Raw genomic sequence first — 23,235 nt, forward strand, 5'->3', positions numbered from 1 at the left:
ACCTGCTCCTCCACCTGTGGGTGGTCCTACAAACTGTCATAAACCTTCCCTCCATGCTCCAACAAGATATGTTATTTATGCAAAGGGTTAAACGTATCTTTTCCAATAGAAATGAGGTATGATTCAAATAATTGTATTGATCATTTCCACTGGATAATGGGTTCACACGATTTATTTAGGAAGAGTGGAGGATGGGACATGCTAGTCGGAGCCATAACTTCACAAGGAGATAAAAGAGAAAAGAGAAACAATAGTCTGTGTAAAATTTGTACTCTCATAAGACTCTAAAGAGCACTGTACTGAAAAAAAGTGATGGGAAAAAGTTGAAGCCCATGACAGGAAAACATCCAATGACTATAGGTTATATAGTACTAGTATCTATTAAAATGCAGCTATTAAATCAGTGCTTTTGGTTCGTCTCAGAGTCAAAAGACAATTCTCTATTACAGTGTGGGAAGGAGTACCAGGAAAAGTTGGCGGAGAGCCCTGCCTACATGGGCCAATGCGGAGTAGGGTTCTGGTGTAATGACAGATGGCTCTTACTAGAAGAGCAGCAACAAGGTGAGGTCCCCAGAGTAGCGCTTCATGAGAGGTTCACTTTGCAAGTGGTATAAGAAGCAGTGAAATGGCAAAGTAGCTTAGGAGAATTGAAGAGCGGTATGAAGTTGTCATGTAGCCTACAGCAGTGAGGCCTGAAAATATGAGCAGCACTGAGCTCAATACAAGTTTTATGAAGAAAAACTCACTAAAGGATGAAAAGAAGATTGTGTTTTCAAGTCACTGCCAACTTTCAAACAAATGACCAGCATATACCAGCCAGTCTTAGCTTCCAAAATTCTATGGAGGACATATAAGGGATGATAGGTAAGAATGGGAGAGGAAGGAAAGAGGTTGGAGAGAACAGTAGAATCAGATTAAAAAACAGGGCACAAAATGTACATAATGAAAATATATAACATCCACGTTAAAGCATATGGTGGAAGCCTCAATCATTGGCAGGTGGAGAGGGTTTGGAGAGTTAAGGGTTTAGATGTGGATGCTCAGGAGGGTCAACCCTGGATTCCATGGGCTCTCCCTTGCCAAGGTACAGTGGGCACGTCTTGAGTGTTCTGATGAAGGTAATGACTGCCTGAGGACTCTGGAGACAGTTGTGGTAGTGGTGTTCGAGGGCGCCAAGCTGGCACTGGAGGTGCGTGTATTGGAGTCAGGGTGAGGGGGCGGAGTGGATTTGTGCCGCCATCTCTAAACTTTACAGGTGAGGAGGTATGGGTGTTTCTAAGGTTATCTCTTCTTGAAAAGTAAGCTCGTGATTCTGTAGAATGCATAAAGGTGAAAATGCGGAGGATGCTCAGCTGGAGATTGTGAGGATGTTCCTGGTGAAAAAACAAACTGTTATGGACAGAATCAAGGACAACAGGCAACTGCTGTACAATGGAGCTCACAATGATCTCAGCTGTTGGTTTCAAAGGCACTGGCCTTGATGAAACGTTTAACATCAGTCTCTGAAGGTGGAAGGTCACTGCCTCGGGGCAAAGATGATTCAACAGTATGGATCGACACCCTTGAAAGAAGTCTTTCTGAGTGTTAACAGAGATACTTTGAGTCAAACAGAATCTTTTGTAGGAGCAGGACTGTAAAGTTGGCACCACTCTAGGCTAGACTTTCTTCCTGACTCTCTCTGAAGCAGTGCTCTTCTTCTGCTTGGTTATAAATCCAGTACTTGTATAGCGCACAAATCACCCCCGAAGGGGTATCTCGGCCCTGGGAGCTGTTGGGAAGTTTAAGCGAGCTATTGCCAGGAGTCGCATGGTGCTGGGCAGACCCCTGCCGCTGTGCCACAACTCAAGTGTGAAAGATCGAGGTGTAGGAACCTTGCCATTGAGATCTAGTGTTGTACCTGTTGCCCTGGGTGTATACATGGCTTTCGGTCCAGATAGTTTAAGGGTTCGAGGCTCAACTCTTCCTGTTCATCCTAAGAGCCCTGTTAGGAGACGGACTCTGGGCTGGTACTGCCCTGTGTGTAAGAGCTGAGGGGTCTACCTCTTCTAGATCGATGTTAATGAAGTCTTCTTGTCCAAAGATGTTGGGTTTTAGGTGAACCATACCACTGCACCTAGCGTCTCACCTTCAAAATGTTTAGTTTTTGTTTATTACAGTAAAGGAGGGAGCCAGAATTTGAAAATGGCCTAGTCATTGCTGGAGAAATGGCAGAGGTTGCATATGCCGTGCTGGTCTAGCCACAAATCCTTGTTGTTGCACGTAAGGCAGAACTAAACAACCATTTTTCCATAACAATCGACCTCCAGTCACTCTAAGAAATAAGACCTGAATTTCATAGAGGAGGCCTACATCAGTGTTGGAAAAGTCTCTGCTAAGCAAAATATTGTTTGAGCTGTACATTTATAAACCAATGCTAAATCTAAAAGATCGGTAACATGAAATCACAACTGCATAGACTTCTAAAATGAAGTCTTAAGACAAATGAAAATAAACTGTTATATGACAATGTGGTACTACACACAAACAGGTCTGGGTTTCTATTTCTTATTAATTTGTCCCATGCTAAAATATCTATTGACGCAAGGAATATTAGGTGGTAGAATCTTCTATTTGGCAACCAATTTTCCAAACTAAATTAAACTATTTAGTTATTGTATTGAAACATCTTTAAACGACATACGTGTTGTAAGTTAAAAAAGGGACTTTATTGTAAAAAACCTTAAAACAAAAACTTTCATGATTTTGTCCTTTGACGAAACAATTACTAAAGTTTCAAGATCTGCTTTTTCAAAGTGTATACAACTATGTAAACTGTAGCCTTAGGAGTTACAGTAAATTCAATAATTATGCTCAAATAATCTCCAGTTCTGCTTTTTTTTTTTAAATAACAATGAAATTGCTTTCAACCCTATAGAACTTTTTCTCTTAAGAAATTCAAGGTGTATACTTTGTAAACATCAGTGATATTTACTTTAAACTGCACACTTCTTTCAAATCAAGTTTTATTGCCATGAAAACATCCTGTTCAAGTAACTGTACATAAAATAAACTATATTATATACATACTAATTTTAAACTTACAAGACCATAAGTATACATTTTTGGCAGGCTCGGCAAAGAGATATGCTATGTGTTGTACCTTCAGTATTGAATCAACTGAACATCACTAATTTTGTTAAACTGTGATAGGTGTCCTTGGGTTACATTCTGCTAAACACCAGGCCTACATTCTGTTTACAGCTTTTTAAGTGTTCACTGTTTCCTCTTCCGCTCTGATTCCAAGCAGAATTTTTCAAATGCTTCTTCAATTTCTGGGTCCATCTCATCATCGTCAAAATAACTGAAAAACAATAAAATAAATGTTAATGAAACAAAAAGAGTCTTTACTTTTTAATGGAGGAACTGTTTATAATTCAAAATGGTCTTCATTTTTTTAAACATTTAGACATACATTGACACCAACTGATTTTAAAGGCCATTCAATATTTTGTCTCACTGCAGGGCTTTCTTTTCATTGATGAAGTCATTGATTTTTGTGTGTTTTGATGATCAATTTGCTTCGGTTTTTTTGTAACACATGAACAAAACCAGTCCTGGAGCCAGACGCCCCATGTAACATACAACATTCTGGGAAGAGCCGTCAGCAATGTACATCAGGGTACAGTCAGCTTCATCAAATCTAGTCACAAATATTCCCAACATTTACCACAGATCTTAGACTGTTTCTGTGAATACCCTATTACTGCATCTATAGGTGCTTCCTATTGGGCACACCAGTCCACCCTCTGCGCCACATGGTTTGTGGGGGGTTAATGTTGGTGGTTCCAAACTCAGGCAATATCTTGTTGCGCAACTCACAGCAGCTTACTCTTGCACCGGGGTCTGCCCACTAGGATTTCCAATGAGGCACTATTTGGCAATAGTGTGATGTGATGTTCCAGAACTTGGGATAAAGTTTTGGAGATTCTGTTCCAGAAGCAAGCTATTAAATAAATAAATAAGTGTATATCAATATATACATACACGAATTTGATGTACATACGGACTGTTCCATTCATGAAGAAAATAGATTAGTCATGACTTGCTCCCTCCCCTTTTTAGGTCGAGCCTTGACAGCACATGCGCTGTCGCAAGACCTGTAGTAAACAGAATATGGAGGGTAATTTCTCCTGCCGCCTGCCATTGGTTAATTTGGCATTGCTCTTAGCTGGCTTATTGTTGGCTGGCGATCCGATAAATCACTTCCGTTTTGTAGGAAGCAGCACCGACCAACTACAGTTTAGTTGCGCTGCCGGGCTGTTATCTTTTCATTTAGGGATTACTTTCTTGTAGAAGCCCAGCACCGCCTGGGCGACTCCATTTTCTAAAGTGAGATGTCACACAGTCCGTGCGCCTACATTACGCGATCGCGCTTCCACACGTCGACCAGTCTCTGCTGTCACGGATGAGACCGGGCAGTACAGTTATTTTCTTTGGTTGTTGAACTGAGGATGGCACGTGGCAGCATGCTGGTACCACTCTTTAAACATGGCAGTTCATCGTTTCATTGTTTTCACATCATTTTAATCTGGTGGGTCTGTGTGCCTACTGCCCAGGCACTGGTGTAGGGAATGCGGGGCTAGAGTTTGAACTGGGTGGCTTTGAACGACGAGCAGTAAGTGTTGGCTGTCTTGTGCCAGTCAGTAGTGCCAACATATTGCAGTGCCATGTAAGCTGGTGTGCATGGATAGCTTTAGGTCCTTTCCATGATTAGGGTCACACTGTGCACCATACCGCTCCAGTGGCTAAATGCAGACACTGAAAACATCCACCTGCCCTTATGTGCACTGCCCAAAATGGCGCTTGTAGCTGTCATGTCATAATGCAGCGCCTCGGCCATGGCCCTCCAGGGCGTGCCTGTTACTAGTAACTCAGTGAACACAAAACAATGATATAGGATCTGGGCTCCTTACAATCCAGCTCGCCTGCATTCATGACAGTGCAAGAAGTAAAGGGAGATGCCTGTGTTCTCAGTTTTTAAAAGACCTGGCTAGCGCCGCGTGTCGAGCACCTTCTGCTGAGGCCTTTGTAGAACAGCGATTTACAGGTTTGAATCACTGTGGTCAGTTCATCCTTTAATCCCGGTAAGGTCAGTAAGTGCTGGAGTGGTACACTCGTTGAATGCAGGGATGAAAGATGGACAACACTAATGCAGCATCATGGCACTACTATTTTCTCAGACCCAGACCATGGGCATGAATTGCTAACTAACTTGGTATACGATCCCAGGAGAAACAATAACGACCACTGGATGCACTTGGCAGGGGTTAAAGTATTGGTTAGCGTGGTTAGATTTCCATCGGGGGGAGTAGGTTCCACTGGTACAGCATGTGCAGTGGCATTGGTGTCCAGAGGGGCCCATGAACCCAGATTATTGCTGTATTTTATAATTAAAGCAGGAGTGTGTGTGTGGAGGGGGGGTTTGTTATCCCTTTTCTTGCACAGGGTCCAGGATGGCACTCTGGTTACGCACCGATAGCTACTATTAAAAACCTGCAGTGAACAGACAGGATCTGGGCGTGTGAAATCGCACCAACAGAGTTCGACACTAAAGCAGCATGCAAAACAACTTCACATAGATATCTTGATTTGAGGAGGTCGCTTCTGGCTGGGTGGAGATTATATATACATGCAGAATCCTTTATCCAAGTACATCTTGGTTAAGATTTTTCTTATTTCTACTTTCACTCATTACAATTTATTCTATGGATGCTGATAATCCAATACAAACTGACCCCTTGGTGTGGCCTTTGGAGATTCAATTAGGGGGTCTGAATGTTGTTAATTGGCACCTGCTTCACCAGACCATCATCTCGGTTTGTGTGGTCAATGGGCAGCAGTTGGGCTTTGCATGTCATAAAACTTATTTGGCTTCTTGCGGCGATAATTGGGGGCACTCCACTTTTACTAAAATTCTCTTAAAACTGTGACCAATTGTTTTGTAAATCTCAAAAGAGTTGATTGAAAAGATGTTTTAAAAAAAAAAGTGAAAGTACACCTAGTATACAGCGTCCTTATATGTTTTCAATTGAGCAAAAACAGTACATACCACGTGCAATTGTCTCCTCATCATTTACCCAGTAGCAGTTCTCATTTCTGGAGACCCACGGTGCCCCAATTACATAAAATGAAAGAAGTCACTTAAAACTCTTAAACTGCTATAGTAAATCGTATGCTGTGATTCGAAGCTTTTCAATTTGATGGAAGTGTAGTTAATACATCACGTTTGAAGGAGGCACAGCAATATACAATTCCTTATAAATCGACTAGATGGCCTGGGAGGATTGGGGGGATTATCACCCTGCTATGCAGGGTTGCTGCATAGCAGTTGCATCTGTTTGTAATGAGGGGCTGTTCAAGAGGTCGCAACCTGCAAACAGTGCCTGCGGAAATGAGGTCAGCTAGACTTTTTGTTTGGGTGAAGTGAAGTCAAATGCCTCTGCTTGGTGGCATGGGGAGGCGGAGAGTCTGCTTTCTTTTGAGCAGACCAGCACTGTAGTTCGCTTTTGTACATGACTGGGGCGACTAAATAAATGCTGTGTTCTGTCCATTGCTTTTTGTTCTGTAGAACAGCGAAACTGAGTCCTGTTTGCTGCTGCCAACTTCCGGCAAGTCAGACGTAAGTGTGGGGGAAATCTCGAGATTCTCAACCGCAACACTGGGCAAGAGGCGCCCTTTTATGTGTCCTCATCACATTCTTTCACGACTTAGGTGAAGCCACCTTTGTGGTGCATGTTCTTTTTGCCTTCCTGTGTCACTGTTGCCCCTTAAAGGGGTTTAGTTGACTTGACCAATACAAGGTTATCATACCTACGAATCCCCAACGCCCCCTCCCTCCTGTGCACCACAAGTACTGGTACTTGCATATATGCATGCATGTGTAAATGCATCTCCTCTTGGCAATGTATGTGCATGCTTGCTTAAGTGCATGTCTGTACGTGTGTCTGTATGTGTGGCGCTGCAGGTGTCTGTGTTTCCAATTGTGTGCATGTCTGTGTTAGCGTTTTACTTTGTATCTGTGCTTGCACATTTGTATGTGTCTATTTGTCCGTCTATGTTTATATTTAAGATTTTTTTTTTGCACATCAGAGGGGAAGGGTGTATTAAAAACACGGGAGCCTTGCTTTATGTGCAGCATGGTGCCCACTTTCATATTTACAAAAACAATAGCTGAAAGTCTTGCATATGCGAGACCTATTGCATTGCAAATGCTTGTTTTTATTGCTTGTTAGCTTTTTTGGATGCATGGAGCATGTTGCTCAAGTCTTTAGGTACTAGAAAATATCAGAAATTACAATTAAGCTGATGCAGATATGGTTAGCAGAAGTACCAATCACAATGTATTATCGAGAATACTAGTGTCTGAAGCTTACTTTGTAGAATAAATGCAGCTTTGGCAAACCTCCTAGGTCACACTGCATTAGCACTATTTCCAGACACAGCAACAGCAATACAATCGAGCCGTTTGTAATCTTAGACTCCTTTAGTTCCCTTACCTTTCTTACTTTAACACTACTGAATTCTTATGCATCAAGAAAAAACAGATGGTTCTTCAATGAATAGCGACATCACAAAATGAAATACCAAGTGAATCCTTTTCACTTTAAGTAATAATTCTTTACAGAGAAACCCTGTTTAGAGATGTTCACTGAGGTAAATGGCAAATAATTACAACAGGAGCTGCCAGTAGACTCACAAGTACAGGAATGACTAATCATTTAAGCACTACAGACACAGACTAGATGTCCTGAAATAAAATTGTATTTTATAGTTGCATCGTTATATGCAGCATAAATATCTACAGTAAGTGCTCAAAGTGTTGGGTGAACATGCAGATGAAGAAAAACTGTCAGAGCCTTTTTTTTGTTTTTTCACACATGTATATAATGGTTTCCACAAGGACAAATGTTCCAGGTTGTTACTAAACAAAGTTCAATCAAAGGCATTTTTATTTCAGCTGGGTAGCTGTCACCAATGTTTTAACCTTGGATAATTTAGCATGTCATCATCCGGACAATAAATTGGAATGAATGAACATGGAAATAGCTGCTGCAGATGGTATTTAGAGTAGAGAGCATATCCATGGAACATCTGAGAGTTCCGTTCATAAAGACGAGAAAAGGATATGCAAACACATTCAAAATATATGAGTGTGAGGTTGTTTGAGAACACAAAGGTATGCATACAGTGACACACAAACTAAAAGGGATTCACAAATAAGTCTGAATAGGCTCAGTTCTAAAATAAATACAGGCGGGATGAGTTGACAGAAGGAAAAAACATGGTGGCTACCAAAAACAGCCAACGTGAACACACAGACTACAGTTCATGTGTTCAATCCTGAGATCAATGCACTTCCCATTTTTAAGTTGCTTAATCACCGACTCCACTCTACTGAGATCAATGTACTCAGCAAGGGTATGGTCTTTAGTTTCTACTGAACATAGTGCTTCTTTCACATTACATGAGGACCTTTTGAAATTCTTTATATGAATCAGACTCATGATGGAACTAAACCAATCTTTTAAATATGTCCCGTTCAACTACTCTTTACGAAAAAGGTGGTCTTTGAACATCCTCAGACATGACCATATAACCATTATGAAACCGGCACACAAGGGTGGCAGAATAGTTGTGACGGGCCAGGTGCTGAAATCATGCAGCAACTTTCCAAGTGATCGCTAATGCCTTTTTTCCGGTAACCCATTACATCAAATTCAAAATGACACCCAATGAATTAGTCAATCTGTTCTAGAGACTCGCAACATCAGCAAAAAGGAATATTGTTTCTCGATAATAATCATCCCAAGACCGCTGCAATTTACACATCGCCCAAAATCAACAAGCATTTGCAATGCAATAGGTCTCGCAGTAATTAAGTTTGAGCTTTTGGCATTGATTAATATTGCAACACTAATTGCAACAAAAGTCAATAAATTGTAGGTCCAAAAAAAGTGTCCTGAGGGGTTTGAAAGCATCTATTCTAGTTATTTTTTATTCTGGGAGGGTGAATCCTTTATCTTATAGACAGCCCGGTGCAGATCCTGGGTCCCATCGACACTCTCCATATGTAATCACCCCACAAAAAATCCATTCAAAATGCACCCTTCTATGCACTGGATATGCTTTGCTATAGGTTATGTAAGCTATAACAAGACGGTAAAGTACCCGGACAGACACAGGAAAGTAATCCAAGTACAAACACAAAGAGAGCTGAGACTGGATAGAGTGCGACAAGCGGGCGGCCTGTAGCTGCTATAAGCATCTATGCACCGTTATGCCAGCCCTGCAAAGTAGGCCACGTTAGACAAAAAGATGTCAGTAAGGCTAAACATGCACAGCAACAAAATAAAAATAAAAAATGCACGCAGAGGGAGAGAACGGTGCCTAAACTGTACATAGGGTTTCCTGGCTAGGGACGGTTGTATCTCACCTAAACATGGCTCCAAATTATAGGTGGCCTTTATTTTTAGGTAGTTAACTGTGCGAGAGCCTATGCATAGTAGCAAATACACGCATATAGGCGATTTGGCGCAAACCGCACTTGCTGATTCCGGCCACTTCTTCACCACCGTCAAGAGGACCGCAACCTTATGTCTGCTTCTCGCTATCACTAGCCTCAAATGGCCCCCAATCCAGCAATCCTGCAGGGCTCATACGGGACTCTACTACCCCCGCAGCAGAGGCAGCTTGTCATCCGCTCCCTCTCCGAACACTCGAGGGGGAGGGGGAAACGGGGCTGGAGGCAGCGATAGGGCAGGGAGTACGGCGAGCACGACTACGAGGGATGCGGGGGGACTACCCGGGAGCATTATAACAAACCACCGACCTGTGCTGGGTTCCCAAACTTAGCCATCTTGCTGCAAGGTCACTCTGCTCCGTGCTGCCAGCTGACCGTACCTCGCTTCTTGCTTGAAACGCTGTCAGACTCTGCCCAACTGCTTCCGTAGTCACTTAACTACCCACTCATGTTGACTATTTTAAAATAAAACTTACTCCCTGCATGCTCATCATACCATGTGAAGTTCCTGCGATGTGCTATGGCCTGGGCAGACGGGCTCCAACATGTGCAATTTTGTCATTCTTGCTGAGGTTAGGCCAGCTTGAATACTAAAGCTCGCCTCGGTATGCAGTGACCTGAAGCTCACAAGTTCGAACCGTTGCAAGGTTCTCAGCCTTCCACCCTTATAAGGATGGTAAAGAGAGTGGTCACATTTTATTTGGTAATAGTAGCAATAGGTATGAGCTAGCTGTACCAGTACTCAGTAAAACTTGCTACTAAAAGCACTATGGAGCAGCAAGTATAGGCTTGGAAGGACCATATAACTGAAAAAACTATAGTACAGAAAACAGTGCTAAATTAGTGCAATGCCTGTACTCTAGACGAACGTCAACATCCAGCTGAAGAATTTAGTGCAATATCAAAAAAAGCTTCTTGAGCACATTTAAAAAAAAAAAAAACCTCTTACTGCCCCCGGAATCCCGCCGCGGCCGCACCGGAAGTCAGGTAAGGTCGCCTGTGACGGGGGCGGGCCGCGTCCGGACCGGAAGAGGAGGCAGGCGGAGGAAATGCGTCTCGCGGCCCGGGGCTCCTGTGAGCGGTGGAGAGCCCCGGGGCCGCCAGTAGGATGTTGCGCAAGTGTTGAAGAGCTGCAGCGTGAACGCTGCGGAGGGGGCACGAGGCACATGCCCGGTGCCTGCCCCTGCTGAGAGCGGAGTCCCCCGAGATTGAGCCGGTAAGTGCAAAAGGGCGGGGGGGGAGGGGTCTCGGTGCACTTGTGTGTGTGTGTGCGTGTGTGTGTGTGTATGCGACGGCAGGGGTGGGTTCTCTGTATGTGTGGGTGCGTGCGTGGGCGATCGCCTGTGTGTGTCAATTGAGCGCTCGTACTTGTGCGCGTGACAGTTTCAAATCGCCTCCAAGGCGATGCGCGCGGCCAGGATTGTCTCCTGGAAAGCAGACACGGCGACAAAAGGTTCTCGGCGAGAACGCGCTTCCGCGCGCTTAGCCGAGACCTAAGAAAAACGTAACCGATACCTGGGCTGCCCAGTTGGCTCAGGCTGTGCCTCTATTTTAGAGCCACTAGGTAAGTATGCAGATTTTTTTTATAAAGACTTATAAAGACTTTGGGCCTGACTTACAATTCGGCAGACTAGTTACTTTGTTAAAAACGTGACGGATATCCTGCTGACATGTTAAAAGCACCATTGGATATAATGCACCTGTAATATGGCGGATGGGATATCCGTCACTTCTATGACAGACTAACCCATCTGCCAAACTCTAAATCAAGCCTTCTGTATCAAACACACAGCCATACCTAAGGGACAGTAAGGATTTAATAAGAATCATTGGGAATATGGTCTCTGACAGTGAAATCTTAGTTTGATTCAACAGAGTCACTTCATATTAGCATCCCGCCACATGACGGCATTCTGAATATAAATATAACTGCTGGACTCTACACCACACCCAGTATGTGTACCCTCCTCATTTATTGTGGAATTACTTGAAATAGCATTCCTGAACAATTATTTTCTTTTTAAAGACATCTACTTTCTCTAGAAGAAGGGAGTGCCTAAGGGTGTGTGCTTCGCACCAATGTTTGTGATTCTATACGTGGACAACTGAGTGTAATCAAATCCTTACACCCACAAATCCGGACTTTGAGAGGATTTGCCGCTGGAAATTTTACATAGAATTAGTCTTCCTCATCTGGAAAGGCAACAAGACTCTTTCTGACTTCATTAACTGGCTCACTCATGCACACCAGCATTTGACTTTCACATTTGAAGACAAGAAAAATAATTTGCGCTTCCCAGATCTTACCAAACAGACATCAGGTGGCAAACTGGGTACCTCATTATATCAAAAATCCACACAGAGAAACACCTTCTTACTATATTGAAGTAATCACGAGAGGCTTTGTGATAGAATGCACTATGGACAATTTCTACACATCAGTAGGAATTGTAAATGGCAAAGTACTTGCAGGAGGCTATCCTCACGAAAAAACAACACGTTTGATGTTCCCGGTTTGGTATCAAGGTCTCTCAAACGAGGCTGGTACTGTCCTAGACCCACGTTTCATACCCCAAGGAGGTCAAAAACACACATTTCGTTTTGTAACATTCAATCTTTAAGCAACCAAATTGGCAAAATTATGAAAAATAATTGGTATGGTCTGAGATTTACTTAACTATTTTCTGAACTGCTCCTTTTATCTTACAAAAGAAGTAACAATCTGAAAGACCACCTGGCTCGTACCTTGACATGACAACGTAAAAAGAATATGCATACGCTGAAGATCATGACCAGTTATGGATTATCCCCAATAATCAGCCAATCTAAATGTCAGAATTGCTCAGTGTGGTTACAAACACCAACATTTTCAACATGGGACCGTAACACATATACTCAAAAAAGAACTAATTGCAGATCCAATAAAGGGATACATGATACTTCGTGCTCGTGTGGACTTCTGTATATCGGACAAACAAAGCAAACATAAGGAGATGATGGATGGAGCGCTGAAACTTTTCAGACACACTCCCCCCCCCCCCCCCCCCCCCAGTCACAGATCTGGGTTGAATTCATCATCATTCTTTAGCTCACTTCGCCACCCCAGTTCAGACCAAGCTTTATGCAAATCAGTCTTGACACTGTGCCTCATGGGAACAGTCCAGCCTGAACTGCCAAGCCAGGTCTTCCCTGGTCCGGAAACAAGCATCCTGGGACCGGTTTCGGGGTAACACCCCTCATCAGCCGGGCTAGCTTGAATCCAGTAGCAAGGTGAGCAAGGGACCCACGTCTGGGCATACCCTGCCAACTTAGGGCGAACAAAGCAAACACAAGGAGAGGATGGATAGAGGGACAAACAACTCGAAGGATCAAAACAGATTATCCAACATAAAAACCGAATTTATCACAAGACAGAAAATGCTTCTCATTTGATCTACTGACCTGTGTTACCATGCCGGGAGGTCGCTATTACTGACCAGGAACTTTAAAGGTCCGCGTGGCTGCTGTTTGGATTTGGACGCAGGCCAAGCATCGTCTTTTATACATAGGAGGAAATACACACATATCCAGGACTTCACATCACTATTAGTTATCTCGGCGAATATTGGAAGGGGCAGGAGGTGCTACATATTGTGCAGAGGCCGTTTCTCATTACTCGAATCCGCAGAATGCTTTTGTTTCAGTGCCTCCTTTACTCTTGGTAGTGGACTGGGTTTTCTCCTTCAAAGATTACGTCCATCATTATCAGTTCCCTGATTGAATTCGAGCAAGTAGAGCATCTGCATTTCCCAGATTGGTGGATTTGCGTTCTCTTAATTACGTCCGTTTTTCAACTACAACAGGCTACTAGTTTGAACCTAAACAGTAGAGTATATGCCCTGACGAAGTTGCGACCAGTAACGAAACGCGTTGGCTGTGTATGTGCATTAGGTAAAATTACCTAAATAAAGAAGAAAAAAACTTTTGGACTAAAAGCATTTGTGTAATTCCTTAATGGGTGCGCTTCCCACCTTTTGTTCAGAAAATGCTTCTCTTGTAGCACATTTTACTATGCACAACCACACTAAAATGGACTTTACTTTGCATGTAGCGAAACAACTACAACTAGCTCCGAGAGGTGGCAATCGATCACAGCTGTTCACAAGATGTCAATGTCATTGGATAACCAAAGGCAATTCTGTGAACGGTTTTAATACACTTCATGAATGGAACAGTATGGTTACAACATGATCCATATTATTCGCTAAGTATGTTTTTTTAATTTAAATCATGCTAGAATATAAGCACGGATGCGATAGCTCTCACATCTCTAACATCTCACAATCATGACACTTGCCCTGCATAATTAATTCTACTAATTTCTAGCAGCATGATAATTTTTTTGTTTCTCGAAAGCAGAAATTAATTTATTTACTCAAAACTCCTGGTCATGATAAACTAGTACTTCCCGCTTTTCTGTTGCATGAGCCTTTGCGTATGTATTCTACTTTATCTCGATCAATGTCAAGACAAGCTGCATCATTCACTTGCTGTCCTAATTGCTTGCGGTCAGACCCACCTCTAACTGGGTGATTAATTCAGGATTCCAACACCAGCACTGTAACATCTTCCCCAGCCTGGGTACCCGCCAATGACTATAAAACACACAGAGCTTAGTATTACACGTCTTTCTTTGTCTACGTGTAACAAACTGCAAATTCAACATTCTAAATAATCCTTCTTTTCAGTCCTCTCTACCACTTACGTCACAGCTCTGCGGAGTCTATGTCTAGGATTTTGTAAAGCACATACCTACCCAAGACTGGGCTTCCCAGCACTAATAGGACCCAGTGAGACGCACACAATTGTAGTTAAACAGATCTTTTTCAGCTGTTTCCTAAAGTTCAACATATTTGTATTTGCTCTAAGCCATGCAAAGTAATGACCTTCATCTCTTGCTCTCCTGATTCTGGGGACCGTCAACAGGGAGAGGTCGTTAGATCTCAGCTCCCTGCCACCTCTGTAAGGGATAATGAGATGGTGAAGGATATTGGTGCTGGCAATATGTTATAGCTTGTGAGAAATACATAAAGCTTTAAATTGTGTCCTTTTGGCAGCCAGTGAAGTTTAGCAAAGGAAGGACGCACTGATTCCCATTAAAAAAGAGCTAACATGACACGGCCACGACTTGGATGTCATTCTCATTCAGTTGCCTTGTTTGCCTGACGTAGTCCTTTTGAGTACTACCACTATGGGTGAAACCGGTGGCATGGGACCAGTAGAATGCTCAATGATATGTTTAAGTAATGATTCAAGTTCTTTTTCAACCGCATCATGGAAAGGAAAAGCAATTTAGCTAGGTCTTAGAGCAACAACAAGAACGTCCTCACTAATTTGCAGCTTTACTTTCACAGTATTAAGCTTTCCTAAACCATGAAACAATGAAGGAACTTGACTTACTATTTGTGGAAAAAAATTCATGTTGTAATTAACAGAATCACTCCCATATCAGCAGCTGAGTAGACAGGCACTTGACGTTGTACCGTGAAGCACATTGATGGGTGCTTGCACCTATGTTTACTTGTGTTTCATTGTTGCTACAAACAAACCTTGACTTTTTAAGTGCATCGATGCAGCCCATGTATACACTTTGGTTTTCCACGGCATAAGTTGAGGTAATGGAGACAATTCATTATATTTCTCCTCATGCATAATGTTTATCGAAGCACCACTGTTGATAATGACAGATATCGAATAACCATTTACTTTGGATGTTTGAACAACCTTGGTGCTTTGGTTGTAGTCTTTTCTTTGACTGACATTTTTCTACACATGTGGCTAGTCCAACATGCGCACTCTTTTCTGAGTTACATATATACATGGCACATCCACCCTCTTCACTTTCACTTGATACGGATATAGAAGAACTGTTTGATGATGATTGCCTCAACTGATATAGCCGCTAGGCCGCCTTGTGGGTTGTGCGTCGAACGTTCCTGCGGCCATTTAGGGCTTATACTGTGACGCATTTGCTGTGCAAACAGTCACAAAATGGTTCTCCTTTCCACAGCCTTTACATATACGTCCTATGGTAGGGCAATGACTTTCAATTGGAAATGGAACTCCACATCTAAAAACAACTTATTTTTACGTGTAGACATCACCTTGTGTCCTTCAGTCTTTGGTTTACTTTTCACACTCATGACTGATTCATTCTGGGCACCTCTGGTCTCCATGTCACCAGTTTGTCCATCGGCACGCCCTTCAGCTCTGTCAGACATTAACAATCACTCCAAACTTAGAGTTTATCTCAGCATTCGTCATCTGAATGAATATGACAAGCATCCATCAATAACTCTTAAACGTATAGCTTCTTTGTCAATAAATGTATTGAACTTACAGTGTTTGACAAGTGTGTTGAGTCGCTCCCCAAATTCATTGATGGTTTCACCAACTTTATGTCATTCTTGACTTAAACTGAATCTTCTGGTTACTCATCCCCTATCTTGCCACCCATTGTAGTGTCTTCCCAGCTAGGGTAGCCACCAATGACTAAGCCACACAGAGTTTAGTATTACATGCCTTTATTCATCTGCGTGTAACTGCAAACTGAGCATTCTAAATCAGTCTTGACTGCATTCCGCTCTAATACTTGCATCACAGCTCTACGGAGTCAATATGGAGCCAAATTTTTTCCATCATTACTAACTTGCAAGACACTAGAAGCACCAATTCCCACAGAGAATACTTTGCCTCCTGCTAATAGTCCTTACCTGAACAATCTGTCTGCTAAATTGTGCTTTAAACTCTGACCACTGTGTTGCTACTGCACACAGTTTTTTAGGGGTTCTCTCCATCCATTGGTTTCCATTAGCTGAATACTTATATAATCTCTTTTTGTTGCAATTATCACCTGCTAAATAATCAAAGGTCAAAACGCCATTGACAGCTAGCAGACTAAGGAAGATTTTTCTTTAATTGAATTCTGAGCGGAAACAATCTAAAATATTTATCCTCTTGTACACAATTAACAATCAACAGTTGGAAAAACAAATATATATGCTCTTTTCACGGTTTTTCTTCATTTGTCATCACCTTAATTCACCGCCTGCATGATTCATTGAGCAACAGGTGTGCACCTAACATACTGAGCACTCACTATATATGTATGGTGCATATAAATATACGTTGTTTACGTATTGTTTAAATGGTTATTCACTCTCTAAAATAATAGTTATTAGGATATTGTTGCACATCTACACTGAGGTAAAGGGGACACAGTGGGCATGGTTGATCTGTAGAAAAGAAAGAAATCCAAATATCCAAGCAAGCATAGAGCACTTGCCCGTCTGGGGTGAGGATAACCCTTTCGAGCATCTCTGTAAATCTAACGCAACATAGTTAGGCTAATATCAACAAATCCTCAGTTTCCCTTTGAATCTGAAACAACCAAACTAGAAACTGACGCTCTCAGAAATTCATTAGTTATGTATTGAATGGAGATAGTCTTTAGTTTGCAAAACTCTTCTTAAACCTAAATCAACTTAGTTGAGTATATAGGTGACTCAGGCCTGAAATCCAGCCTCTAACATAACAAGAGTCCTTAAAACACTATGGTAATGTACAGTTTGTGTACTTTAATTTCACTGTTAAAATACATTTTTGAACATTGTCGATAACTGCCATTGACTGGATAACTAGATCAATAGCCCTGAATTCTGACTGTTGCATTAGAAGTTACTTTCATACCATCCAAGAGGGCCTCTTCCAACTGACCAATAGTGGACATAACTGTCCACTTGCAATACAATATGCAGGCAAATCTGGCTCAGTTTGACAGCAAGGACCCCGTCACCTTAACTTCTCAGAGAGAGTACGAATGGCAAACTGACTAATAGCCATGAGTCTATGTATGGCACAGCTTCAATGTTTTTCTATGTGACCAGAAACAAAGGAGAGTTTTGCGTATGCATAGATTACGGAGCAGTGAACTGAGTTACTATACAGAACCAACACTTGCTATGCTGTATTTTAGACTGGTTAGACTAGAAGAATGGAACAAGTTTGGTCAATTAAGATCACAAGTCATGGCTTTTGGTCTATGCCACAGTTCAACTGCAATGTAAAAATTCATAGGTGTATGCATCTTAGCCCTTGATAAGGATATCTCAATTTATCCTCAGAATAAGGACAAACAAACTGGGGAAAAACAACTTACAGTTTCCGATTTATGTTAGCACACAAAAGGTGTTTAAATAGATACAGTTAGTGGCTATGGTAGCTTGAGGATGGTGGCATTCTAGATGCCTCTTCTCTGTGAGCTCTGTCACTCAGGTTGGTGTTGGCAGGCAATGACTAGTGGGAGCAGTGTCTAAACCTCCAGGGCTCCTGATGAGTGTTATTGCAAGCTGTCTCATTGTTACATCTTAGTGAAGGATCGCCCCCCCCCATCTCCTCTGTTTGCACCAAATGCAACGGTGGTGCAAAGAAGTAAGACACAGTTAGGGCTAGGAAACATGGTAAATTGTAAAATGTATTCAGATCCACAGCTGATTTGGAAGCTGTGGAGAATTGGAAAGTAAGGACATCCACTTTCTCCCTTCCACCCAACCTCACACTGGGTGCGCATGGCTGTTCAAGTCACTGAGCAAGGAGAATAGATGCATTCCTGTTGCTAGACTTCAATGGTCAAAGTTTGGAGGAACGGGTCTTCTACCCTCAAAGAGAGGATGCTCACAGTACACTGTAGAAACCATGGAAAACCCATAAAAGGGTCTGCGCACCCATCTGAGGAGCCTCTGTAAAAAATGTAGAAATAAAGCAACTTTGGAGGACTATTATTAGCCCTAACCGAGCTTCAGGATAGTGCAGTTGGGGCCAATCAGATATAAGAGATAGTGCTGATGGCATAATGAATACTTTACAAAGAAATATTGCATGTTGAGACAAGGGTTGAATCCATATCAACAAAGGTTATAGTGACTAAGGTTAACATATTAGAGACTGAGAGCAGTCCCATGCTAGTGGAGGGGGTTTTACCGACCATCAACAGAAAATTAATGACAGATCTTTGTAATCCAATAATGGGTTGTGGATTTGAATGTATTGTATTGTATTGCGACTTATATAGCGCACGTATCACCCGAAGGTATCAAGGCGCTTGCTTAGGGAACCCGTCCTGGTATTCCCCTGTGAGATACCCCGGCAGGGTATCCACAAGGTGAAAGCCAGGCATCCCGCCGCGAGGGGCCGTAGTGGAGATTAAGCAAGCTATTGCCCAGAGTCGCAGAGTGTGACCCCGTGAGTCGAGTAGGCACCGGAGCGAGCCCGAGACCCGCCGAGGCGGGGAATCGAACCCTGGTCCACGGCCGATCTCAGCTTCCGGGTCTGCCGCCTCTAACCACTGAGCCACGCTTCTCCACTTCTGTGCACTTTGGGGGACCGGTTTCTAAACCAGGAAAATGTAAAGTGCATGAAACAAGAACAAATGGCATGCCTACTGCAGAAGAAGACTAAGAAGCCTTTCTTAATTGGGTGCTGAATCTTGCACAACAAAATCAGGTGACCAGATGCAGGAGAGGTTACCCCTGCATCTGCACATTACCCTGTGACTAGAATGACTACATCCTCACAAATCCCTCCTTTCTGACCTATACAATATCCCAACTGCCTTACCTTCTGGAAATATAGTGAACTATGAGCTCAGCTTGTATTAGAGACAGTGGTTCCCAGTTTAAAATATGCACATTCATAGAAAATGTAACAACTTGAGGCCATTTCTAATCCGAGAGGGCCACAGATTATACGCAAATGCAGACATAAGCATGAAAGACTGATGATTTGTGGTTTCAAAATAAACTGTATACAAACATTATTTTGCTAAACTACTGTGAAACTTCACATATCAATTCTCTGAGTTATCATTTAGTAATATATATATATATATATATATATATATATATATATTTTTTTGTACAACCATGGGCAATGTGAAAATTAATTAAGGGCCCAATTCTCAAATAAAGTCACAGACCCGCATGTGCGGGTATATTTCCAAGCATTGGTACAGATTCACAACTTTCAGGAATTCACAAGCATTACAAAAAGTAGGCCTGGCAATCGTACCAATAGTAAACTTTGGTGAATCCAAATTTTACATGAGCAAATACATGCAGGTATATTTTGCTCATGGGAAAAACTCCGGAGTGAACCCAAAATCACAGAAGCTACCTGTGACAATCCGTGTGTTTGTTTCTGATTTGGTTTAGTCTATAACATCCATGGGTACCAAGGAGTCATATGCCAATGCCATTCCTGGAGGAAAATCCCAACAACACTTTCCTCCCTGGAGCCTGCAGTGCTCTCGATTGTTTTTCATATATGAAAGGGGAGGAGTAATTTAATCACTACATTTAACAACCTGAAGGTCCACCCAAAAAGGTAGCTGCACATCTTCCACCTGAATAATCTCTCGATACTGGTCTCAGCAGCTACTGCTCCAGCAACTTCTCTTTCTGCAGCTGAAGGTAACTCGGACCATGCACATAACTAGCTTGGAAGCTATATTAGGAGGGAGATCCCCTGGAATAAATTATGAAGGAAGTGGATATCTCATTAGAGGCACAAGGAGGACTTCCCTGCCAAAAAGAAATGGTATAACGCTCCCAACATGCCACCCAATACAGCATGACAAAACATCTCATCATGAAACACAACTGTTATCCCTTCACACCTTCCATACCATTACACAAACTATCGTCCAACATCAAGTCTAACATTATCAAGCCCAACCTTATACCAAACACAAACCACCACACACCATACAATAACTTAACACTACAACACCCATCATCCCCATTATTCTAACAGTACTGTATCATTTTAACCACAAGACAAATCACTACACTAAAGAGATCTTAAATGTAAACAGAACAGAAGCGATAGAGTGACAGCAAGTAACTCAATGAAGAGAATCATAAGGGGCCTAGAAGCTTACCACTCAAGACTAGATAATTCAAGACTAAGGAAAAATTATTTAAGTGAGATTTAGGTTCACTGTCAGGGGTACTCTCCCTGAATCAATAAGCAATAGAATATCAGGGTGTATTTTCAGGACCCCCACAAAACACCATGTGACATTTTTCTCATAAAACAAAGGAAAACATGCCTATAACATTTTGGTTCCAAAATATGCATACAAATCAACCAAGCTAAACACCTTACTGAAAGAACATTTAATTTTGTTAACCTTTTTTTATTTTAAACAGTGCATACTCAGGACAGGTTATGAAATTGTCATTGTTATATGGTTCTCTCTGATGTCCATAAATAGTAGAATAGAGTAGCAAATGAAAAAAACACTACCTCAGAGGAGGAATCCTACAGTATATAGGTAAAATGCCCTAACTTAAGCACGAGGTCCGGCCATTATGGTATTCTCTCTAGAGTCCCAATCCTTCAAATAATGATTAGCATATGCATGAACTGATCTCTAGGTAATAGCACCTCATTTTCTGACCAGTAAACTTTAGTCAAACAAAGCAGCAGCGGATAACTTCTGCCTCACGAAATGGGCTAGTGGCCTATCTGGTAGCACAACAATGTTAGAGACTATCCATCTAGCTGTGGTTTATTTCTGATTCTCCATATTCCTATGTAGAGACCTAGAGTTAATTATAAGTGTGTCTGAGATGTGTTATCTAGGAAGTATCTTACAAACCCTTTCAGAATCAAAGCATAAGACTGGTGAAGGAGGGTCTAGAACAAATGGCTTGTAAGGATTACTTCTGATCTAGTGGGAAATCATTAGGCGAGATATTAGACACTGATCGCAGCCAAACATACTTTAACATGGCTAGAACTAAAGGCCAGATTTAGTCAAAGTAAGATAGCTACCATCACTTGTCACAGTCTCAGATCTACCAGCATTTGGAAATATTTTATGCAGAATCACTTCCATTGAAGGTGTATGAGGCGCAAGAGGATGCTTGGATTCTCTGAGCAGTTATTTTGATGGTTCAGGTGGCCTTATTGCAGATATTCAGGAGCTAGGCTCCACACTCCGAACTAGAAGGCTGGTATGGGGAATGTTGCTAAACATCATATAAGGAAGGCCTGACCTGCATGCAATCAAGCAGCAAAGTAACAAAGTGGGGCATGTCTGGATAATACCATAGTCTTGGCCAATCTGTAATAATCAAAATCAATGTTTTACATTGCATCACATTGGGAAGTATAGTGATTAGAATAAAAGAATAGGGAACCTATCACCAAGCAGCCTATTAAAATGGCACTCAATATGGACTTGAGCGGAGAACCTGAACACAAATTAGTGGTATTCTGCATTGTTTCCTGCATGCAACATTTGGTGTGCGCCTCAGACGTGCAAGATATCTTCACCAATTATATTATTTAGCACCCTGTCATGCTCTTCTAAGAGGAAGCTTCCGAGTTTGGAGGATTCTGGTTCTGCAAAGCTTAGAGTTTTACTGCCTACTAAAATATTTGTTTTGTCATCTCCAGATAGACTAGACTTTCCTTCAAAGTACTCTTGATCTAGTTCTCATATTTAAGATAATCATTGTTTTATTGTTAGCTTGCAGGATTAGTGATGCTGTAATTGATCATACTGATTCAGTGCACCAACTACCTTGACCAATGAGGGCTTGTTGTGCGATCTTCCGAGTCCCCTGATCCAGGCATTTCTGTAGTGACTGCATATGTGGTCTGGCAGTGGAGACCAGGAAAATGCATGATGTCTAAAGAGATTGTCGCAGTAACAACACTGAAGCTTTCTTACTGAGAGAGAGCAGTTTTGTAGGTTATATGACGGCCATTCTTCTGAAGGGGACACTTTTGCCAGGTTTGTGTGAACATGGCTTCCAGGTATAGGTCGACAGGTTTCAGTATTAACTTTGAAAGAGTGATCTGTATGTCTAAATCTTAGAGAAACTCCAGGATCACTCTTCAAGACCTGCTGAAGTTGTAGCACTAAAATGCCTATTCACAAGTCAGTTCTCCTGTTCTTCTAGAGTTGCTGATATCAGCACTAAGCACTTGTTAAAACACTCTTTTGCGGACCTTAGGCTTGACAGAAGCCGGGAACATCTCAATCAGCCACTTGGAGTTTAAAAAATTAGTAACAAAGACAACAAGGTTAATATTATCAATAGAGGACAAAAAAACATTGTCCAAACGTGCTCACGGTTGGGCTGTGCTTAATAACTATTAAGTCCTCAAACTTCAACCCTACCTTATGGCACAAACAAAGATTGCCACTAAGGAAAAGTTTTTAAGACTTCAGCTGGGAGTTGGCCCGTTCACCCCATTTCTACCGCCTTGGGAAAGAAAGGGAGGCGAACAGACTTGTCGTCTGTGCACCTTCGGCACGGACAATCTCGTCCACATCATATGTATCTGTAAAAACTTAAAGGACATACGGATCTCCTTGTTGAAACCATTCTTTAATCTGCACAGTGTCAGGTCTTGCAGACAGGCGGTGATGCTGTGCCTTAATCCAACTTTAGTACAGCTCAATTGCCATCTTGTAAAATTCTTTGAACTAACAGAAAAAAGGCTGAAAAATGCACCCTCAGTTGTCATTGACTAGATTCGTTCAACGGCCCTGGCTCTACAAGATCTTGCCTAGTAAAGGTATCTCATGGTTTCCTAAACTGGTACTGCAAATTGCAAGCAGG

At 42.1% G+C, this 23,235-nt stretch overlaps 1 protein-coding gene across 1 annotated transcript in view; it reads right to left on the reverse strand.

The window, feature by feature from the left end:
- Positions 1 to 2,681: 2,681 nt before the first annotated feature.
- The window catches only part of PAIP1 (poly(A) binding protein interacting protein 1), a 545,177-nt gene continuing 524,623 nt past the window's right edge, over positions 2,682 to 23,235 (reverse strand). Inside the window, exon 11 of the mRNA XM_078675041.1 lies at positions 2,682 to 3,340. Within this exon, the coding sequence (XP_078531167.1) occupies positions 3,253 to 3,340 (88 nt within the window). The 3' untranslated portion in view covers positions 2,682 to 3,252. The remainder of the gene's footprint in view (positions 3,341 to 23,235) is intronic.

This window comes from Lissotriton helveticus, chromosome 2_1 (genome assembly GCF_964261635.1).
Source record: "Lissotriton helveticus chromosome 2_1, aLisHel1.1, whole genome shotgun sequence".
NCBI classification, from domain to species: Eukaryota; Metazoa; Chordata; class Amphibia; order Caudata; family Salamandridae; genus Lissotriton; species Lissotriton helveticus.